General features: G+C 50.9%; 1 protein-coding gene across 1 annotated transcript; it reads right to left on the bottom strand.

Annotated features, from left to right (window-relative positions):
• Positions 1-1,787: 1,787 nt before the first annotated feature.
• Positions 1,788-8,347, bottom strand: LOC137363372 (galactose-3-O-sulfotransferase 3-like). Its single transcript, XM_068027228.1, has 5 exons — positions 8,343-8,347; positions 6,629-7,728; positions 5,891-6,114; positions 4,110-4,180; positions 1,788-1,887 (listed from the first exon to the last, which is right to left on the bottom strand). Exons 1-5 carry the CDS (start codon positions 8,345-8,347, stop codon positions 1,788-1,790), a joined length of 1,500 nt encoding a protein of 499 aa, XP_067883329.1.
• Positions 8,348-24,351: the final 16,004 nt, after the last annotated feature.

Below are 24,351 nucleotides of genomic sequence, written 5' to 3' on the forward strand. Positions count from 1 at the left end.
AGCTTTACTCTGTATCTAACCCTGTGCTGTACAGAATAAAGCTCCAGGGAATTCGATACTGTCCTGTCTAACACTCCTTAATCCGGTGTTAAGCTCCCGTTCCTCGCGTCAGTCCCTGTGTTTAGCCGGTGAGAAACGAATAGTTCCTGGGTCTGGTTTGAGTGAGCTGCTGAGTGCCTGTGTGTCCCTGCAATACAGGATCCTGATCACCGGGAATGAGGCATCTCTGGGTATCGAGTAAGTCTGTATCGACACGAATATGGTGCTGCTCCTGGTCGAATGTCCTGCCAATACTGGTTCTAGACCCGCACGTGATGAATGAGCCACTCAGAGGCAAACAGAGGAGTAACGAACAAAACAACCGCCAGAGGTTTTCTTTTCATAAGATATACAGTACAGGAACAGGCCATTCAGCCCCTCTACTCCATTCTGGTCCTAATTCTCCACACTCGATGTGCTCGCTAACCTACATTGGCTCCTGGTTAAGCAACACCTACAACCCTCCCTATCTCTGTAACCTCCTCCAGCCCCTACAACCCTCCCTATCTCTATAACCTCCTCCAGCCCCTACAACCCTCCCTATCTCTAACCTCCTCCAGCCCCTACAACCCTCCCTATCTCTGTAACCTCCTCCAGCCCCTACAACCCTCCCTATCTCTAACCTCTTCCAGCCCCTACAACCCTCCCTATCTCTGTAACCTCCTCCAGCCCCTACAACCCTCCCTATCTCTGTAACCTCCTCCAGCCCCTACAACCCTCCCTATCTCTGTAACTTCCTCCAGCCCCTACAACCCTCCCTATCTCTGTAACCTCCTCCAGCCCCTACAACCCTCCGAGATCTCTGCGCTCCCTCCAATTCCGGCCTCTTGACCATCCCCTGATTCCCATCGCTCCACCATTGGCGGCCGTGCCTTCAGCTGCCTGGGGCCCTAAGCTCTGAAATTCCCTCCCAAAACCTCTCCGCCTCTCTCTCTCCTCCTTTAAGACACTCCTTAAAAACCAACCTCTTTGACCAAGCTTTTGGTCGCCTGTCCCTAATATCTCCTGATGTGGCTCGGTGTCTGATTGTATTTAGATAAGTGAAGTGGCCTGAGGAGGTTCCAGGCGCCAGTCAAACGTCAGTTCTTGCCCGAAATTCAGAGTTATATTTTAAGGCAGACTCACCGTCTCTGATCACCAGTTTGAAGACCCACACAGCAGTCAGCATCGTCCCGGATACGCAGCAGAGCCTCAACTCGAACCCAGGCCGCCTGTGGCCAGACACCCTCGAGGTCCCGGGTGCCACCCTCGCCACCTCGCCGTCCTGTCTCAGACGCATGGTGTGGAGCAGGAGTGTCCTGTTCCTCCCAGGAGGGTTGACATCCCCTTGCACCGCACACCCCTCTCCCCCAGCACGAGACGATATATTCTTGGCAGTGGGGGGGGGGGGGGGGGTTAGCCCAGGAGTGGGTAATAGTGTCCTGACCGACAGCGGAGGGAAGAACTGTGACTGTGGCTGGCAGACTGGGGTTTGCTGCTGTCAGTCTGAATGTGTGCGAGTGTGAGACACATCGTTGAGGAGCTCGAATTTAAACATTTGCAAAGAGGGGGAGGGTCCAGCCTCGGCAGAGAGAGACCAGTTTCCCCTTAAAGGCATACTGACTCCCTGCCGGGTGACGCCAGTCCATAATAGGAAGCCCAGCCTCCATTCCTCTCCCTTCAGCTGGCCTCCCTGCTTGGTCTATTTCCCATCAGTTCGTTCCCTACACGCCTCCCCAGGAAGGGAATTTAAGTTGTACAATTAAAATTCAAAAGGTGAATGAGAATGGAACAGAGTCCACTGCCGATCCAGAGGCAATCCCACTTTCAACTTCAATAAAACATCCAATCTTTATTTCCAATCCGGGACTGAATGAGTGAGGCATGGATTTAATATGGTGTAAAATAACCGACCAAAATGTTCATCGGGACTGCCGGACCTCAGACTGAGTTCCAATCAGTTAGCTCACTGCAATATTGATTGGATACAAATCAGGCCTTTCATGGAGTTAGATATTATTAGGGACAGGCGACCAAAAGCTCGGTCAAAGAGGTCGGTTTTTAAGGAGCGTCTTAAAAGGAGGAGAGAGAGAGGCGGAGAGGTTTAGGGAGGGAATTCCAGAGCTTAGGGTCCCAGGCAGCTGAAGGCACGGCCGCCAATGGTGGAGCGATGGGAATCGGGGGATGGACAAGAGGCCGGAATTGGAGGGAGCGCAGAGATCTCGGAGCGTTGTAGGGGCTGGGGGAGGTTACAGAGATAGGGAGGGTTCTAGGGGCTGTAGGAGGTGACAGAGATAGGGAGGGTTGTAGGGGCTGGAGGAGGTTACAGTGATAGGGAGGGTTGTAGGGGCTGGAGGAGGTTACAGAGATAGGGAGGGATGTAGGGGCTGGAGGAGGTTATAGAGATAGGGACGGTTGTAGGGGCTGGAGGAGGTTACAGAGATAGGGCAGGGGCGAGTAGGCCATGGAGGGATTTGAACAGGAGGATGAGGATTTTAAAAACGAGGTCTCCAGCGCCTAAAACCCTCCCTATCTCTGTAACCTCCTCCAGCCCCTACAACCCTCCCTATCTCTGTAACCTCCTCCAGCCCCTACAACCCTCCCTATCTCTGTAACCTCCTGCAGCACCTACAACCCTCCCTATCTCTGTAACCTCCTGCAGCCCCTACAACCCTCCCTATCTCTGTAACCTCCTCCAGCCCCTACAACCCTCCCTATCTCTGTAACCTCCTCCAGCCCCTACAACCCTCCCTATCTCTGTAACCTCCTGCAGCCCCTACAACCATCCCTCTCTTTGTATCTTCCTCCAGCCCATACAACCCTCCCTATCTCTGTAACCTCCTCCAGCCCCTACAACCCTCTACATCTCTGTAACCTCCTCCAGCCCCTACAACCCTCCCTATCTCTGTAACCTCCTCCAGCCCCTACAACCCTCCCTATCTCTGTAACCTCCTCCAGCCCCTACAACCCTCCCTATCTCTGTAACCTCCTCCAGCCCCTACAACCCTCCCTATCTCTGTAATCTCCTCCAGCCCCTACAACCCTCTACATCTCTGTAACCTCCTCCAGCCCCTACAACCCTCCCCATCTCTGTAACCTCCTCCAGCCCCTACAACCCTCCCCATCTTTGTAACCTCCTCCAGCCCCTACAACCCTCCCTATCTCTGTAACCACCTCCAGCCCCTACAACCATCCCTCTCTTTGTATCTTCCTCCAGCCCATACAACCCTCCCTATCTCTGTAACCTCCTCCAGCCCCTACAACCCTCCCTATCTCTGTAACCTCCTCCAGCCCCTACAACCCTCCCTATCTCTGTAACATCCTCCAGCCCCAACAACCCTTCCTTTCTCTGTAACCTCCTCCAGCCCCCTACAACCCTCCCTATCTCTGTAACATCCTCCAGCCCCTACAACACTCCCTATCTCTGTAACCTCCTCCAGCCCCTACAACCCTCCCTATCTCTGTAACCTCCTCCAGCCCCTACAACCCTCCCTATCTCTGTAACCTCCTCCAGCCCCTACAACCCTCCCTATCTCTGTAACCTCCTCCAGCCCCTACAACCCTCTGAGATCTCTGCGCTCCCTCCAATTCCGGCCTCTTGTCCATCCCCCGATTCCCATCGCTCCACCATTGGCGGCCGTGCCTTCAGCTGCCTGGGGCCCTAAGCTCTGGAATTCCCTCCCTAAACCTCTCCGTCTCTCTCTCTCCTCCTTTAAGACGCTCCTTAAAAACCGACCTCTTTGACCGAGCTTTTGGTCGCCTGTCCCTAATATCTCCTTATGTGGCTCGGGGTCAAATTGTGTCTGATTTACCCTCCTGTGAAGTACCTTGGGGACGGTTTACTGTTAAAGGTGTTAGACAAATGCAGGGTGTTGACCCAGCCTGACTCAGACCTGTATCGATCACCTCCTGAATTTCTTTTCCTTTCAGTGAGAATTCTCTGAGCAATTTACAGCGTCTTTGTTCTGACAGAGTTTAAAAGCTTTCAGTCAGTGGGTGACTGGTAGAAATCGATGCAGACCCAGTCTACTTTGAAGTGAAGCCGATACCGGAACTGAAAAGTGGGTTAATTTAACCCCTTGCTGACCAACTCGCTCTGCTCCTGACTCTCCGCCTGTGTCTCACCCTCCTTAAACCTCAGCTGACCCAAATCTCTGCTGCCCTGTGTCGTAAGGAGATATGAGGTTTCGTGTGCAGAAAAAAGAACCCTTATCTCTCCAGCTCCTTTCCCCACCTCGGGACGTCCCAAAGCCCCTCACAGACAATGAAGTACTTTTCTGAAGTGTAGTCACTGTTGTAATGCAGGAAACGCAGCAGCCAATTTACACACAGCAAGATCCCACAAACAGCCATGTGATAATGACCCGGATCATATGTTTTTAGTGATGTTGGTTGAGGGATAAATATTGTCCCCAGGACACCGGGGAGAACTCCCCTGCTCTTCTTCCAATAGTGGCCGTGGGATCTTTTACATCCACCCGAGAGGGCAGACGGGGCCTCGGTTTAATGTCTCATCTGAAAGACGGCACCTCTGACAGTGCAGCACTCCCTCAGTACTGACCCTCCGACAGTGCGGCGCTCCCTCAGTACTGACCCTCAGACAGTGCGGCGCTCCCTCAGTACTGACCCCCCGACAGTGCGGCGCTCCCTCAGTACTGACCCTCCGACAGTGCGGCGCTCCCTCAGTACTGACCCTCCGACAGTGCGGCGCTCCCTCAGTACTAACCCTCCGACAGTGCGGCGCTCCCTCAGTACTGACCCTCCGACAGTGCGGCGCTCCCTCAGTACCGACCCTCCGACAGTGCGGCGCTCCCTCAGTACCGACCCTCCGACAGTGCGGCGCTCCCTCAGTACCGACCCTCCGACAGTGCGGCGCTCCCTCAGTACCGACCCTCCGACAGTGCGGCGCTCCCTCAGTACCGACCCTCCGACAGTGCGGCGCTCCCTCAGTCCCGACCCTCCGACAGTGCGGCGCTCCCTCAGTACTGACCCTCCGACAGTGCGGCGCTCCCTCAGTACCGACCCTCCGACAGTACGGCGCTCCCTCAGTACCGACCCTCCGACAGTGCGGCGCTCCCTCAGTACCGACCCTCCGACAGTGCGGCGCTCCCTCAATACCGACCCTCCGACAGTGCGGTGCTCCCTCAGGACTGTCTCTGGGTTGGTGCAGGGGGGGCGCTTAGACTCAGCCCTCGGACTCCGAGGGCAGAGTTACGTTGACACTTATACACTGGATGTAAACCCGTATCTCCACGCTGGGCAGCATGAATCCATAACATGAGAACAGTGATAACCGGTATCCTAACACTGGCAGATTCTCGGCAGTTACTGAAATAAGTTGAGGAGAGGGTCAGTATGAGTTGGTTTTATTTTGTTCCAGTGACAGTGATGCACAGACTCATTCCACAATACTCTGGTGCTCTAGTATATCAGAATGATGATCGACTCAGTGCTCCATTTACACGTACTGTACATCACTGAGCCCCGTCCGGTCACTGCCTCCATTGAGTTGGGGAGGGGTCAGGTACAAGTCCCACTGTCCAGTTACCCTCTGTTATCTCACCAGTCTTGGCCTTGGAGCTCCAAGCTGTGAGCTTGGGTCAGATATTCGACCATGAGAGGAAGCGTCAACGTGTGCCCAGGCTCTTCCGAGTTAGGCCAACGTGGTTGGGGTGTTAGGAGGGGTGTGAGTTGGAGGGGGGAGAGGTTGGGGTGGGGGTGTGTGAATGGAGGGTGGAACCTGTCCCTCAGGAAGCGGAGGGAGAGGGGCAATTTGATTAAGGGAGGCATCACAACTCATCCCGCGCTGGCCTCCTGGAGCGTGTGTGTTCGGCGCGATCCCAACAGGCCCATTCTCAGTCACCCTAGTTACTTTTTTCACACCCATCAACCTCTCCTTCTCAAAGCGAACCCCCGCTTTGAAATTCCTTCCACCATCGCTTCGATTTTGGCGCCCAACCCCGGACTCGCCGTGTCCTGGCACGCGACGGGGCCGCAGTGAGCTGAGCTGCCGGAGCAGGCCGGACGAGTGGGACAGGCGTGGGTGTGTGGGGGATGGCGGGGGGGAAGGGGTTGGAAGGAGGTGCGACGCAGTTGCTGGTGAAGGGGCAGGGTCAGGGGTTAAAGTGCATCAGTGATCCCACTTTTCAAGTTTAATTCATTTAACATTATATTTGACCTCGGGGAGGGAAGATCCCAAAGGAGAACAAACTGCCCCTCCCCCGAATACCTCAGCCCTAGTTTGTGCTCATTAAATCACAGACTTCTTATTAATCAAATAATTAATTATCAATTAACACATTGAACCATCGATTAACTAATTCAGTTGTTTAGTTACTAATAATGAATAAATTACTTAATTATCAAACCTTTAATTGATTAACTGATTAACTATTGATCAATTAACTAATTATCAAAACAATAACTAATGGATTAATTCGCAAATAGTTAATAAATGGTTTAATTTGTGGACCGTTAACTAATGGATTAATTATCGGTCAGTTAATTAATGGATTAATTATCAGTTGGTTAACTCACTGAATGGATTAGGTTGGGGGTACAGGGCCTCAGACCTCTCCCCAGCCCCCCACTCTCTCTAGGCCGGGCCTACTCCTCCTCCTCGCCCGGGCCCTTGTGGCAGCTTTCTTGAGCAGCTGGCGGGAGTAGGAGACCTCCGGGGTGATGAGCTGCAGGCAGGAGGCGGCCAGAGGGGCAGGCAGTGACAGGTTGCGGGGCAGCTCGTAGCCCAGGATTCTGACCTTGTGGCTGGGCTGCCAAGGCCGCAGGTCCTTGTCCCGGATTTGAGAGGCCTGGCGGGCTGGAGGCTCGGCCCCCGCCCCCCCGAAGCAGTCGCGGGAGAGGCGGCGGTTGGCCTGGCGCAAGAGGCCCAGCTCCCGCTCCACGCACTCCAGGCCCAGGGCCCGCAGTTTCCTCCAGAGGGTGGCATTGAAGTGTTGGTACAGACGGGCGTCCAGCCAGTTCCAGCGTCGGGCCTTCTCGGGCAGGTCTCCGGCCAGCCGGGTCCGGGAGGCCTCGCTCCGGGCATTGAGCCTGACGTAGGTCACGTCCTCCAGATCCCAGGCCAGGAGCCGGCGCAGGAGGACCAGAGACTCATCAAAGTGCTCAGCCACCATGACCAGGGAGAAGACCGACTCCAGGCCCAGGATGAAGGCCCGGAGGTAGGCCTCGTCGCCGGGGTCGCGGTTGGGGTCACCGCCCAGGTCAAAGATCAGCGAGTTGCGGGCGTACATGGCATAGTGGTCAGCGGGCCGGTAGTAGGCCGCGGGCCTGCGGAGGAAGGCGGCAATGGAGTGGTTGGGGACGTGGCGGAAGGAGGCGCAATGCTGGCCGTAGTAGGAGAAGAGTGACTCAAACATGGAGGCCGGCTCCCGCACGATGGTGATGAAGGTGGACTCGGTGGGGACCAGAGCTCGGAGCTCGGACAGGCCCGGCCGCAGGTGAGAGGCCACGATGCCGGGAGGCCGGGTCAGCGGGTGGACAAAGAGGCGGCTGAAGGGCCGGGGGTAGCAGAACTGGTGATCCCGTTCCCCGCAGGCCCCGCCCGGCAACGCCACGGTCACGTTGTGTCGCTCAGCGAAGCGGAAGAGGATGTTCTGCACCGTGCTCCCCGCTGTCTTGTGAGTCTTCAGGAAAACCACGGCCGTCTGCTTTGGGCGGGACAGCTGGTCTGGGGCGCAGGGCTGGGGGGACCTGGGGGTGGGGCGGAGAGGGAGGGGAGAGGGTGGGGCAGAGGAGGAGGGAGAGGGAGGGAATGAGGGGGGAGAGGACAAAACGGAGGGAGGGCATATGAGTCAGGAGAGAAGAGGAGCAGGGGGGAGGGGGCAGGAAGAGTGGAAGAGGGGGAGAGGAGGACGGGAGAGAGGGGGAGAGGAGGACGGGAGAGAGGGGGAGGGAGTGGAGGGAATGAGGGTTGAGGAGGGGCAAGGTAAAGAGTGAGAGAAACAGAAAGAGAAACAAAAAAAGCATTAATCCAACTGTTTGCTGCATCCTGCAACAGTAAATTTATTTGCAGGGAATCACAGTAAAACACGTTGCCCTTTTAAGGGCTCAGAAGTGGGGCCCACAAACACAGTGATTGCACAGCATCATCCAAACCATTCCATTAAATTAAGGAAATACTGCAAAGGCTGTAAATCAGCAACAGGTCAGTCAGTGATCACAGGGAGAGTGGGGGAGCCTGACACTTCACCGATCGGACTGCACACCCTAAATAATGAACTTTCAATCTCTCAACCAACCGAGCGACTGTCCCTGGACAAATGCACCATCTACTGGCAAGAACACCAAGCAGCATCGCCTGGTACCTCATCCTGTACAGCACGGGGGTTAGATACAGAGTAAAGCTCCCTCTACACTGTCCCCATCAAACACTCCCAGGACAGGTACAGTACGGGGTTAGATACAGAGTAAAGCTCCCTCTACACTGTCCCCATCAAACACTCCCAGGACAGGTACAGTACGGGGGTTAGATACAGAGTAAAGCTCCCTCTACACTGTCCCCATCAAACACTCCCAGGACAGGTACAGTACGGGGGTTAGATACAGAGTAAAGCTCCCTCTACACTGTCCCCATCAAACACTCCCAGGACAGGTACAGTACGGGGGTTAGATACAGAGTAAAGCTCCCTCTACACTGTCCCCATCAAACACTCCCCAGGATAGGTACAGTACGGGGGTTAGATACAGAGTAAAGCTCCCTCGACACTGTCCCCATCAAACACTCCCAGGATAGGTACAGTACGGGGGTTAGATACAGAGTAAAGCTCCCTCTACACTGTCCCCATCAAACACTCCCAGGACAGGTACAGTACGGGGGTTAGATACAGAGTAAAGCTCCCTCTATGGGGTTAGTGAGGTGGAGGGCTCTCAATTTAGTGGTTGCTGATTCACAGCATTACATTGAAATTCTAGCCCAATAAAGGCCATTCGGCCCATCCACTCCGTGCTGGGGTTTCATCTCCACACGAGCCTCCTCCCACCCACCTCTCCATCTCACTCTATCACCATATCCTTCTATTCCTTTCTCCCTCATGTGTTTATCCAGCTTCCCCTTAAATATATCGATACTATTCACCTCAACCACTCCCTGTGGTAGTGAGTTCCACATTCTCCCCACTCTCTGGGGAAAGGAGTTTCTCCTGAATTCCCCATTGGATTTATTACTGACTGTTTTATATTGATGTTCCCCTAGTTCTGGTCTCCCCCACAAGTGGGAACATTTTCTCCACATCGACCCTATCGAACCCCCTTCATCATTTTAAAGCCCTCGATCAGGTCACCCCCCCTCAGCCTTCTCTTTCCAAAAGAAAAGAGCCCCAGCCGATAGGCATAGAGTCTCAGAGTTATACAGCACAGAAACAGGCCCTTCGGCCCATTGTGTCCATGCCGGCCATCAAGCACCTATCTATTCAAATCCCATTTTTCAGCACTTGGCCTGTAGCTTGTATGCTATGAGGTTTCTAATGCTAATCTAAATACTTCATAAATGTTGTGAAGCTTCCTGTTCAATATTTCCTGATAGTTATAACCTCGCAGACCAGGATTATTCCAAGAAATTTATTTTGCTTATTCTCCAGTATTATCCCTCTTATAATCAGGAGACCACACAGGAATTCCAAGTGTGGTATATGGAGACGGGAACTGTGCACAGTAACTGCAAGTGTGGGATATGGAGACGGGAACTGTGCACAGTAACTGCAAGTGTGGGATATGGAGACGGGAACTGTACACAGTAACTGCAAGTGTGGGATACGGAGACGGGAACTGTGCACAGTAACTGCAAGTGTGGGATATGGAGACGGGAACTGTGCACAGTAACTGCAAGTGTGGGATACGGAGACGGGAACTGTGCACAGTAACTGCAAGTGTGGGATATGGAGACAGGAACTGTGCACAGTTACTGCAAGTGTGGGATATGGAGATTGGAACTGTGCACAGTAACTGCATGTGTGGGATATGGAGACGGGAACTGTGCACAGTAACTGCAAGTGTGGGATATGGAGACGGGAACTGTGCACAGTAACTGCAAGTGTGGGATACGGAGAATGGAACTGTGCACAGTAACTGCAAGTGTGGATATGGAGACAGGAACTGTGCACAGTAACTGCAAGAGTGCGATATGGACCTGGGAACTGTGCACAGTAACTGCAAGTGTGGGATATGGAGACTGGAACTGTGCAGAGTAACTGCAAGTGTGGGATATGGAGACAGGAACTGTGCACAGTAACTGCAAGTGTGGGATATGGAGACGGGGACTGTGCATAGTAACTGCAAGTGTGGGATATGGAGACTGGAACTGTGCACAGTAACTGCAAGTGTGGATATGGAGACAGGAACTGTGCACAGGAACTGCAAGTGTGGGATATGGAGATTGGAACTGTGCACAGTAACTGCAAGTGTGGGATATGGAGACAGGAACTGTGCACAGTAACTGCAAGTGTGGGATATGGAGACAGGAACTGTGCACAGTAACTGCAAGTGTGGGATATGGAGACGGGAACTGTGCACAGTAACTGCAAGTGTGGGATATGGAGATTGGAACTGTGCACAGTAACTGCAAGTGTGGGATATGGAGACGGGAACTGTGCACAGTAACTGCATGTGTGGGATACGGAGACGGGGACTGTGCACAGTAACTGCAAGTGTGGGATTTGGAGATTGGAACTGTGCACAGTAACTGCAAGTGTGGGATATGGAGACGGGAACTGTGCACAGTAACTGCAAGTGTGGGATATGGAGACGGGAACTGTGCACAGTAACTGCAAGTGTGGGATATGGAGATTGGAACTGTGCACAGTAACTGCAAGTGTGGGATATGGAGACAGGAACTGGGAACAGTAACTGCAAGTGTGGGATATGGAGACGGGAACTGTGCACAGTAACTGCAAGTGTGGGAGATGGAGACAGGAACTGTGCACAGTAATTGCAAGTGTGGGATATGGAGACAGGAACTGTGCACAGTAATTGCAAGTGTGGGATATGGAGACGGAAACTGTGCACAGTAACTGCAAGTGTGGGAGATGGAGACAGGAACTGTGCACAGTAACTGCAAGTGTGGTATATGGAGACAGTAACTGTGCACAGTAACTGCAAGTGTGGGATATGGAGACAGGAACTGTGTACAGTAACTGCAAGTGTGGAATTGGAGACAGGAACTGTGCACAGTAATGGCAAGTGTGGATATGGAGACAGGAACTGTGCACAGTAACTGCAAGTGTGGGATATGGAGACGGGAACTGTGCACAGTAACTGCAAGTGTGGGATATGGAGATTGGAACTGTGCACAGTAACTGCAAGTGTGGATATGGAGACAGGAACTGTGCACAGTAACTGCAAGTGTGGGATATGGAGACGGGAACTGTGCACAGTAACTGCAAGTGTGGGATATGGAGACAGGAACTGTGCACAGTAACTGCAAGTGTGCATATGGAGACAGGAACTGTGCACAGTAACTGTAAGTGTGGGATATGGAGACGGGAACTGTGCACAGTAACTGCAAGTGTGGGATATGGAGATTGGAACTGTGCACAGTAACTGCAAGTGTGCATATGGAGACAGGAACTGTGCACAGTAACTGCAAGTGTGGGATATGGAGACGGGAACTGTGCACAGTAACTGCAAGTGTGGGATATGGAGACAGGAACTGTGCACAGTAACTGCAAGTGTGGGATATGGAGACGGAAACTGTGCACACTAACTGCAAGTGTGAGAGATGGAGACAGGAACTGTGCACAGTAACAGCAAGTGTGGTATATGGAGACTGGAACTGTGCACAGTAACTGCAAGTGAGAGATATGGAGACAGGAACTGTGCACAGTAACTGCTAGTGTGGGATATGGAGACTGGAACTGTGCACAGTAACTGCAAGTGTGGGATATGGAGTCAGGTACTGTGCACAGTAACTGCAACTGTGAGATATGGAGACTAGAACTGTGCACAGTAACTGCCAGTGTGGGATATGGAGATGGGAACTGTGCACAGGAGCACCAGGTGTGGGATACGGAGACAGGAACCATGCACATAAACTCCTGGAATATGGTGCTCGGTGCTGTGCAGAGGAACTCCATGTGTGGGATATGGAGACAAGAACTAGGCACAGTAACTGCAAGTGTGAGATATGGAGACGGCAACTGTGCACAGTAACTGCAAGTGTGGGAAAAAGAGACAGGAACTGTGCACAGCAACTGCAAGTGTGAGATATGGAGACAGGAACTGTGCACAGTAACTGCAAGTGTGGGATATGGAGACAGGAACTGTGCACAGTAACTGCAAGTGTGGAATATGGAGATTGGAATTGTGCACAGTAACTGCAAGTGTGCACATGGAGACAGGAACTGTGCACAGTAACTGCAAGTGTGGGATATGGAGATGGGAACTGTGCACAGTAACTGCAAGTGTGGGATATGGAGACAGGAACTGTGCACAGTAACTGCAAGTGTGGGATATGGAGAGAGGAACTGTGCACAGTAACTGCAAGTGTGGGATATGGAGACAGGAACTGTGCACAGTAACTGCAAGTGTGGGATATGTAGACGGGAACTGTGCACAGTAACTGCAAGTGTGGGATATGGAGACAGGAAATGTGCACAGTAACTGCAAGTGTGGGATATGGAGACAGGAACTGTGCACAGTAACTGAAAGTGTGGGATATGGAGACGGGAACTGTGCACAGTAACTGCAAGTGTGGATATGGAGACAGGAACTGTGCACAGTAACTGCAAGTGTGGGATATGCAGACAGGAACTGTGCAGAGTAACTGCAAGTGTGGATATGGAGACAGGAACTGTGCACAGTAACTGCAAGTGTGGGATACGGAGACGGAACTGTGCACAGTAACTGCAAGTGTGGGATATGGAGAAGGGAACTGTGCACAGTAACTGCAAGTGTGGGACATGGAGATTGGAACTGTGCACAGTAACTGCAAGTGTGGGATATGGAGACGGGAACTGTGCACAGTAACTACAAGTGTGGGATATGGAGACAGGAACTGTGCACAGTAACTGCAAGTGTGGATATGGAGACAGGAACTGTGCACAGTAACTGCAAGAGTGGGATATGGAGACTGGAACTGTGCACAGTAACGGCAAGTGTGGGATATGGAGACGGGAACGGAGCACAGTAACTTCAAGAGTGGGATATGGAGATTGGAACTGTACACAGTAACTGCAAGTGTGGATATGGAGACAGGAAGTGTGCACAGCAACTGCAAGTGTGGGATTTGGAGATTGGAACTGTGCACAGTAACTGCAAGTGTGGGAGATGGAGACGGGAACTGTGCACAGTAACTGCAAGTGTGGATATGGAGACGGGAACTGTGCACAGTAACTGCAAGTGTGGGATATGGAGATGGGAACTGTGCACAGTAACTGCAAGTGTGGATATGGAGACAGGAAATGTGCACAGGAACTGCAAGTGTGGGATATGGAGATTGGAACTGTGCACAGTAACTGCAAGTGTGGGATATGGAGACGGGAATTGTGCACAGTAACTGCAGCTTGGGATATGGAAATTGGAACTGTGCACAGTAACTGCAAGTGTGGGATATGGAGACGGGAACTGTGCACAGTAACTGCAAGTGTGGGATATGGAAATTGGAACTGTGCACAGTAACTGCAAGTGTGGGATATGGAGACAGGAAATGTGCACAGTAACTGCAAGTGTGGGATGTGGAGACAGGAACTGTGCACAGAAACTGCAAGTGTGGGATATGGAGATTGGAACTGTACACAGTAACTGCAAGTGTGGGATATGGAGACAGAAAATGTGCACAGTAGCTGCAAGTGTGGGATATGGAGACAGGAAATGTGCACAGTAGCTGCAAGTGTGGGATATGGAGACAGGAACAGTGCACAGAAACTGCAAGTGTGGGATATGGAGATTGGAACTGTGCACGGTAACTGCAAGTGTGGGATATGGAGACAGGAAATGTGCACAGGAACTGCAAGTGTGGGATATGGAGACGGGAAATGTGCACAGTAGCTGCAAGTGTGGATATGGAGACAGGAACTGTGCACAGGAACTGCAAGTGTGGGATATGGCGATTGGAACTGTGCACAGTAACTGCAAGTGTGGATATGGAGACGGGAACTGTGCACAGTAACTGCAAGTGTGGGATATGGAGATTGGAACTGTGCACAGTAACTCCAAGTGTGGGATACGGAGATGGGAACCATCCACATAAACTACTGGAATATGGAGCGAGGTGCTGTGCAGAGGAACTCCATGTGTGAAATATGGAGATTGGAACTGTGCACACGAACTGCAAATGTGAGATATGGAGACGGGAACTGTGCACAGTAACAGCAAGTGAGAGATATGGAGACAGGAACTGTGCACAGTAATTGCAAGTGAGGGATATGGAGACTGGAATGGAACTGTGCACAGTAACTGCAAGTGTGGGATATGGAGTCAGGTACTGTGCACAGTAACTGCAACTGTGAGATATGGAGACTAGAACTGTGCACAGTAACTGCAAGTGTGGGATATGGAGATGGGAACTGTGCACAGGAGCACCAGGTGTGGGATACGGAGACAGGAACCATGCACATAAACTCCTGGAATATGGTGCTCGGTGCTGTGCAGAGGAACTCCATGTGTGGGATATGGAGACAAGAACTAGGCACAGTAACTGCAAGTGTGGGATATGGAGACGGGAACTGTACACAGTAACTGCAAGTGTGGGATACGGAGACGGGAACTGTGCACAGTAACTGCAAGTGTGGGATATGGAGACGGGAACTGTGCACAGTAACTGCAAGTGTGGGATACGGAGACGGGAACTGTGCACAGTAACTGCAAGTGTGGGATATGGAGACAGGAACTGTGCACAGTTACTGCAAGTGTGGGATATGGAGATTGGAACTGTGCACAGTAACTGCATGTGTGGGATATGGAGACGGGAACTGTGCACAGTAACTGCAAGTGTGGGATATGGAGACGGGAACTGTGCACAGTAACTGCAAGTGTGGGATACGGAGAATGGAACTGTGCACAGTAAATGCAAGTGTGGATATGGAGACAGGAACTGTGCACAGTAACTGCAAGAGTGGGATATGGAGCTGGGAACTGTGCACAGTAACTGCAAGTGTGGGATATGGAGACTGGAACTGTGCAGAGTAACTGCAAGTGTGGGATATGGAGACAGGAACTGTGCACAGTAACTGCAAGTGTGGGATATGGAGACGGGGACTGTGCACAGTAACTGCAAGTGTGGGATATGGAGACTGGAACTGTGCACAGTAACTGCATGTGTGGGATACGGAGACGGGAACTGTGCACAGTAACTGCAAGTGTGGGATTTGGAGATTGGAACTGTGCACAGTAACTGCAAGTGTGGGATATGGAGACGGGAACTGTGCACAGTAACTGCAAGTGTGGGATATGGAGACGGGAACTGTGCACAGTAACTGCAAGTGTGGGATATGGAGATTGGAACTGTGTACAGTAACTGCAAGTGTGGGATATGGAGACAGGAACTGGGAACAGTAACTGCAAGTGTGGGATATGGAGACGGGAACTGTGCACAGTAACTGCAAGTGTGGGAAAAAGAGACAGGAACTGTGCACAGTAATTGCAAGTGTGGGATATGGAGACAGGAACTGTGCACAGTAATTGCAAGTGTGGGATATGGAGACGGAAACTGTGCACAGTAACTGCAAGTGTGGGAGATGGAGACAGGAACTGTGCACAGTAACTGCAAGTGTGGTATATGGAGACAGTAACTGTGCACAGTAACTGCAAGTGTGGGATATGGAGACAGGAACTGTGCACAGTAACTGCAAGTGTGGAATTGGAGACAGGAACTGTGCACAGTAATGGCAAGTGTGGATATGGAGACAGGAACTGTGCACAGTAACTGCAAGTGTGGGATATGGAGACGGGAACTGTGCACAGTAACTGCAAGTGTGGGATATGGAGATTGGAACTGTGCACAGTAACTGCAAGTGTGGATATGGAGACAGGAACTGTGCACAGTAACTGCAAGTGTGGGATATGGAGACGGGAACTGTGCACAGTAACTGCAAGTGTGGGATATGGAGACAGGAACTGTGCACAGTAACTGCAAGTGTGCATATGGAGACAGGAACTGTGCACAGTAACTGCAAGTGTGCATATGTAGACAGGAACTGTGCACAGTAACTGCAAGTGTGGGATATGGAGACAGGAAATGTGCACAGGAACTGCAAGTGTGGGATATGGAGACGGGAAATGTGCACAGTAGCTGCAAGTGTGGATATGGAGACAGGAACTGTGCACAGGAACTGCAAGTGTGGGATATGGCGATTGGAACTGTGCACAGTAACTGCAAGTGTGGATATGGAGACGGGAACTGTGCACAGTAACTGCAAGTGTGGGATATGGAGATTGGAACTGTGCACAGTAACTCCAAGTGTGGGATACGGAGATGGGAACCATCCACATAAACTACTGGAATATGGAGCGAGGTGCTGTGCAGAGGAACTCCATGTGTGAAATATGGAGATTGGAACTGTGCACACTAACTGCAAATGTGAGATATGGAGACGGGAACTGTGCACAGTAACAGCAAGTGAGAGATATGGAGACAGGAACTGAGCACAGTAACTGCAAGTGTGGGATATGGAGACTGGAATGGAACTGTGCACAGTAACTGCAAGTGTGGGATATGGAGTCAGGTACTGTGCACAGTAACTGCAACTGTGAGATATGGAGACTAGAACTGTGCACAGTAACTGCAAGTGTGGGATATGGAGATGGGAACTGTGCACAGGAGCACCAGGTGTGGGATACGGAGACAGGAACCATGCACATAAACTCCTGGAATATGGTGCTCGGTGCTGTGCAGAGGAACTCCATGTGTGGGATATGGAGACAAGAACTAGGCACAGTAACTGCAAGTGTGGGATATGGAGACGGGAACTGTACACAGTAACTGCAAGTGTGGGATACGGAGACGGGAACTGTGCACAGTAACTGCAAGTGTGGGATATGGAGACGGGAACTGTGCACAGTAACTGCAAGTGTGGGATACGGAGACGGGAACTGTGCACAGTAACTGCAAGTGTGGGATATGGAGACAGGAACTGTGCACAGTTACTGCAAGTGTGGGATATGGAGATTGGAACTGTGCACAGTAACTGCATGTGTGGGATATGGAGACGGGAACTGTGCACAGTAACTGCAAGTGTGGGATATGGAGACGGGAACTGTGCACAGTAACTGCAAGTGTGGGATACGGAGAATGGAACTGTGCACAGTAACTGCAAGTGTGGATATGGAGACAGGAACTGTGCACAGTAACTGCAAGAGTGGGATATGGAGCTGGGAACTGTGCACAGTAACTGCAAGTGTGGGATATGGAGACTGGAACTGTGCAGAGTAACTGCAAGTGTGGGATATGGAGACAGGAACTGTGCACAGTAACTGCAAGTGTGGGATATGGAGACGGGGACTGTGCACAGTAACTGCAAGTGTGGGATATGGAGACTGGAACTGTGCACAGTAACTGCAAGTGTGGGATATGGAGATTGGAACTGTGCACAGTAACTGCAAGTGTGGGATATGGAGACAGGAACTGTGCACAGTAACTGCAAGTGTGGGATATGGAGACAGGAACTGTGCACAGTAACTGCAAGTGTGGGATATGGAGACGGGAACTGTGCACAGTAACTGCAAGTGTGGGATATGGAGATTGGAACTGTGCACAGTAACTGCAAGTGTGGGATATGGAGACGGGAACTGTGCACAGTAACTGCATGTGTGGGATACGGAGACGGGAACTGTGCACAGTAACTGCAAGTGTGGGATTTGGAGATTGGAACTGTGCACAGTAACTGCAAGTGTGGGATATGGAGACGGGAACTGTGCACAGTAACTGCAACTGTGGGATATGGAGACGGGAACTGTGCACAGTAACTGCAAGTGTGGGATATGGAGATTGGAACTGTGCACAGTAACTGCAAGTGTGGGATATGGAGACAGGAACTGGGAACAGTAACTGCAAGTGTGGGATATGGAGACGGGAACTGTGCACAGTAACTGCAAGTGTGGGAGATGGAGACAGGAACTGTGCACAGTAATTGCAAGTGTGGGATATGGAGACAGGAACTGTGCACAGTAATTGCAAGTGTGGGATATGGAGACGGAAACTGTGCACAGTAACTGCAAGTGTGGGAGATGGAGACAGGAACTGTGCACAGTAACTGCAAGTGTGGTATATGGAGACAGTAACTGTGCACAGTAACTGCAAGTGTGGGATATGGAGACAGGAACTGTGCACAGTAACTGCAAGTGTGGAATTGGAGACAGGAACTGTGCACAGTAATGGCAAGTGTGGATATGGAGACAGGAACTGTGCACAGTAACTGCAAGTGTGGGATATGGAGACGGGAACTGTGCACAGTAACTGCAAGTGTGGGATATGGAGATTGGAACTGTGCACAGTAACTGCAAGTGTGGATATGGAGACAGGAACTGTGCACAGTAACTGCAAGTGTGGGATATGGAGACGGGAACTGTGCACAGTAACTGCAAGTGTGGGATATGGAGACAGGAACTGTGCACAGTAACTGCAAGTGTGCATATGGAGACAGGAACTGTGCACAGTAACTGTAAGTGTGGGATATGGAGACGGGAACTGTGCACAGTAACTGCAAGTGTGAGAGATGGAGACAGGAACTGTGAACAGTAACAGCAAGTGTGGTATATGGAGACTGGAACTGTGCACAGTAACTGCAAGTGAGAGATATGGAGACAGGAACTGTGCACAGTAACTGCTAGTGTGGGATATGGAGACTGGAACTGTGCACAGTAACTGCAAGTGTGGGATATGGAGTCAGGTACTGTGCACAGTAACTGCAACTGTGAGATATGGAGACTAGAACTGTGCACAGTAACTGCCAGTGTGGGATATGGAGATGGGAACTGTGCACAGGAGCACCAGGTGTGGGATACGGAGACAGGAACCATGCACATAAACTCCTGGAATATGGTGCTCGGTGCTGTGCAGAGGAACTCCATGTGTGGGATATGGAGACAAGAACTAGGCACAGTAACTGCAAGTGTGAGATATGGAGACGGCAACTGTGCACAGTAACTGCAAGTGTGGGAAAAAGAGACAGAAACTGTGCTCAGCAACTGCAAGTGTGAGATATGGAGACAGGAACTGTGAACAGTAACTGCAAGTGTGGGATATGGAGACAGGAACTGTGCACAGTAACTGCAAGTGTGGAATATGGAGATTGGAATTGTGCACAGTAACTGCAAGTGTGCACATGGAGACAGGAACTGTGCACAGTAACTGCAAGTGTGGGATATGGAGATGGGAATTGTGCACAGTAAATGCAAGTGTGGGATATGGAGACAGGAACTGTGCACAGTAACTGCAAGTGTGGGATATGGAGACGGGAACTGTGCACAGTAACTGCAAGTGTGGGATATGTAGACGGGAACTGTGCACAGTAACTGCAAGTGTGGGATATGGAGACAGGAACTGTGCACAGTAACTGCAAGTGTGGGATATGGAGACAGGAACTGTGCACAGTAACTGCAAGTGTGGGATATGGAGACGGGAACTGTGCACAGTAACTGCAAGTGTGGGATATGTAGACGGGAACTGTGCACAGTAACTGCAAGTGTGGGATATGGAGACAGGAAATGTGCACAGTAACTGCAAGTGTGGGATATGGAGACAGGAACTGTGCACAGTAACTGAAAGTGTGGGATATGGAGACGGGAACTGTGCACAGTAACTGCAAGTGTGGATATGGAGACAGGAACTGTGCACAGTAACTGCAAGTGTGGGATATGCAGACAGGAACTGTGCAGAGTAACTGCAAGTGTGGATATGGAGACAGGAACTGTGCACAGTAACTGCAAGTGTGGGATACGGAGACGGAACTGTGCACAGTAACTGCAAGTGTGGGATATGGAGAAGGGAACTGTGCACAGTAACTGCAAGTGTGGGACATGGAGATTGGAACTGTGCACAGTAACTGCAAGTGTGGGATATGGAGACGGGAACTGTGCACAGTAACTACAAGTGTGGGATATGGAGACAGGAACTGTGCACAGTAACTGCAAGTGTGGATATGGAGACAGGATCTGTGCACAGTAACTGCAAGAGTGGGATATGGAGACTGGAACTGTGCACAGTAACGGCAAGAGTGGGATATAGAGACGGGAACGGAGCACAGTAACTTCAAGAGTGGGATATGGAGATTGGAACTGTGCACAGTAACTGCAAGTGTGGGAGATGGAGACGGGAACTGTGCACAGTAACTGCAAGTGTGGATATGGAGACGGGAACTGTGCACAGTAACTGCAAGTGTGGGATATGGAGATGGGAACTGTGCACAGTAACTGCAAGTGTGGATATGGAGACAGGAAATGTGCACAGGAACTGCAAGTGTGGGATATGGAGATTGGAACTGTGCACAGTAACTGCAGCTTGGGATATGGAAATTGGAACTGTGCACAGTAACTGCAAGTGTGGGATATGGAGACGGGAACTGTGCACAGTAACTGCAGCTTGGGATATGGAAATTGGAACTGTGCACAGTAACTGCAAGTGTGGGATATGGAGACAGGAAATGTGCACAGTAACTGCAAGTGTGGGATGTGGAGACAGGAACTGTGCACAGAAACTGCAAGTGTGGGATATGGAAATTGGAACTGTACACAGTAACTGCAAGTGTGGGATATGGAGACAGGAAATGTGCACAGTAACTGCAAGTGTGGGATATGGAGACAGGAAATGTGCACAGTAGCTGCAAGTGTGGGATATGGAGACAGGAACAGTGCACAGAAACTGCAAGTGTGGGATATGGAGATTGGAACTGTGCACAGTAACTGCAAGTGTGGGATATGGAGACAGGAAATGTGCACAGGAACTGCAAGTGTGGGATATGGAGACGGGAAATGTGCACAGTAGCTGCAAGTGTGGATATGGAGACAGGAACTGTGCACAGGAACTGCAAGTGTGGGATATGGCGATTGGAACTGTGCACAGTAACTGCAAGTGTGGATATGGAGACGGGAACTGTGCACAGTAACTGCAAGTGTGGGATATGGAGATTGGAACTGTGCACAGTAACTCCAAGTGTGGGATACGGAGATGGGAACCATCCACATAAACTACTGGAATATGGAGCGAGGTGCTGTGCAGAGGAACTCCATGTGTGAAATATGGAGATTGGAACTGTGCACACTAACTGCAAATGTGAGATATGGAGACGGGAACTGTGCACAGTAACAGCAAGTGAGATATATGGAGACAGGAACTGTGCACAGTAACTGCAAGTGTGGGATATGGAGACTGGAATGGAACTGTGCACAGTAACTGCAAGTGTGGGATATGGAGTCAGGTACTGTGCACAGTAACTGCAACTGTGAGATATGGAGACTAGAACTGTGCACAGTAACTGCAAGTGTGGGATATGGAGATGGGAACTGTGCACAGGAGCACCAGGTGTGGGATACGGAGACAGGAACCATGCACATAAACTCCTGGAATATGGTGCTCGGTGCTGTGCAGAGGAACTCCATGTGTGGGATATGGAGACAAGAACTAGGCACAGTAACTGCAAGTGTGAGATATGGAGACGGCAACTGTGCACAGTAACTGCAAGTGTGGGAAAAAGAGACAGGAACTGTGCACAGCAACTGCAAGTGTGAGATATGGAGACAGGAACTGTGCACAGTAACTGCAAGTGTGGGATATGGAGACAGGAACTGTGCACAGTAACAGCCAGTGTGGAATATGGAGATTGGAATTGTGCACAGTAACTGCAAGTGTGCACATGGAGACAGGAACTGTGCACAGTAACTGCAAGTGTGGGATATGGAGATGGGAACTGTGCACAGTAACTGCAAGTGTGGGATACGGAGAGAAGAACTGTGCACAGTAACTGCAAGTGTGGGATATGGAGACGGGAACTGTGCACAGTAACTGCAAGTGTGGGATATGGAGACGGGAACTGTGCACAGTAACTGCAAGTGTGGGATATGGAGAGAGGAAATGTGCACAGTAACTGCAAGTGTGGGATATGGAGACAGGAACTGTGCACTGTAACTGAAAGTGTGGGATATGGAGACGGGAACTGTGCACAGTAACTGCAAGTGTGGATATGGAGACAGGAACTGTGCACAGTGACTGCAAGTGTGGGATATGGAGACAGGAACTGTGCACAGTAACTGCAAGTGTGGATATGGAGACGGGAACTGTGCACAGTAACTGCAAGTGTGGGATATGGAGACGGGAACTGTGCACAGTAACTGCAAGTGTGGATATGGAGACAGGAAAGGTGCACAGGAACTGCAAGTGTGGGGTATGGAGATTGGAACTGTGCACAGTAACTGCAAGTGTGGGATATGGAGATTGGAACTGTGCACAGTAACTGCAAGTGTGGAATATGGAGATTGGAATTGTGCACAGTAACTGCAAGTGTGCACATGGAGACAGGAACTGTGCACAGTAACTGCAAGTGTGGGATATGGAGATGGGAACTGTGCACAGTAACTGCAAGTGTGGGATATGGAGACAGGAACTGTGCACAGTAACTGCAAGTGTGGGATATGGAGAGAGGAACTGTGCACAGTAACTGCAAGTGTGGGATATGGAGACGGGAACTGTGCACAGTAACTGCAAGTGTGGGATATGTAGACGGGAACTGTGCACAGTAACTGCAAGTGTGGGATATGGAGACAGGAAATGTGCACAGTAACTGCAAGTGTGGGATATGGAGACAGCAACTGTGCACAGTAACTGAAAGTGTGGGATATGGAGACGGGAACTGTGCACAGTAACTGCAAGTGTGGATATGGAGACAGGAACTGTGCACAGTAACTGCAAGTGTGGGATATGCAGACAGGAACTGTGCAGAGTAACTGCAAGTGTGGATATGGAGACAGGAACTGTGCACAGTAACTGCAAGTGTGGGATACGGAGACGGAACTGTGCACAGTAACTGCAAGTGTGGGACATGGAGATTGGAACTGTGCACAGTAACTGCAAGTGTGGGATATGGAGACGGGAACTGTGCACAGTAACTACAAGTGTGGGATATGGAGACAGGAACTGTGCACAGTAACTGCAAGTGTGGATATGGAGACAGGATCTGTGCACAGTAACTGCAAGAGTGGGATATGGAGACTGGAACTGTGCACAGTAACGGCAAGTGTGGGATATGGAGACGGGAACGGAGCACAGTAACTTCAAGTGTGGGATATGGAGATTGGAACTGTACACAGTAACTGCAAGTGTGGATATGGAGACAGGAAGTGTGCACAGCAACTGCAAGTGTGGGATTTGGAGATTGGAACTGTGCACAGTAACTGCAAGTGTGGGAGATGGAGACGGGAACTGTGCACAGTAACTGCAAGTGTGGATATGGAGACGGGAACTGTGCACAGTAACTAAAAGTGTGGGATATGGAGATGGGAACTGTGCACAGTAACTGCAAGTGTGGGATATGGAGATTGGAACTGTGCACAGTAACTGCAAGTGTGGAATATGGAGATTGGAATTGTGCACAGTAACTGCAAGTGTGCACATGGAGACAGGAACTGTGCACAGTAACTGCAAGTGTGGGATATGGAGATGGGAACTGTGCACAGTAACTGCAAGTGTGGGATATGGAGACAGGAACTGTGCACAGTAACTGCAAGTGTGGGATATGGAGAGAGGAACTGTGCACAGTAACTGCAAGTGTGGGATATGGAGACGGGAACTGTGCACAGTAACTGCAAGTGTGGGATATGTAGACGGGAACTGTGCACAGTAACTGCAAGTGTGGGATATGGAGACAGGAAATGTGCACAGTAACTGCAAGTGTGGGATATGGAGACAGCAACTGTGCACAGTAACTGAAAGTGTGGGATATGGAGACGGGAACTGTGCACAGTAACTGCAAGTGTGGATATGGAGACAGGAACTGTGCACAGTAACTGCAAGTGTGGGATATGCAGACAGGAACTGTGCAGAGTAACTGCAAGTGTGGATATGGAGACAGGAACTGTGCACAGTAACTGCAAGTGTGGGATACGGAGACGGAACTGTGCACAGTAACTGCAAGTGTGGGACATGGAGATTGGATCTGTGCACAGTAACTGCAAGTGTGGGATATGGAGACGGGAACTGTGCACAGTAACTACAAGTGTGGGATATGGAGACAGGAACTGTGCACAGTAACTGCAAGTGTGGATATGGAGACAGGATCTGTGCACAGTAACTGCAAGAGTGGGATATGGAGACTGGAACTGTGCACAGTAACGGCAAGTGTGGGATATGGAGACGGGAACGGAGCACAGTAACTTCAAGTGTGGGATATGGAGATT

Source organism: Heterodontus francisci, unplaced genomic scaffold (genome assembly GCF_036365525.1).
Source record: "Heterodontus francisci isolate sHetFra1 unplaced genomic scaffold, sHetFra1.hap1 HAP1_SCAFFOLD_917, whole genome shotgun sequence".
Taxonomy (NCBI): domain Eukaryota; kingdom Metazoa; phylum Chordata; class Chondrichthyes; order Heterodontiformes; family Heterodontidae; genus Heterodontus; species Heterodontus francisci.

Coding starts and splice junctions, on each gene's coding strand:
- LOC137363372 (XM_068027228.1), bottom strand. Junction 6,115..6,628: donor GGCCCGGGCGAGGAGGAGGA/GTAGGCCCGGCC, acceptor CCCCTTCACCAG/CAACTGCGTCGCACCTCCTT. Junction 1,888..4,109: donor GAGAGTCAGGAGCAGAGCGA/GTTGGTCAGCAA, acceptor TCACTCATTCAG/TCCCGGATTGGAAATAAAGA.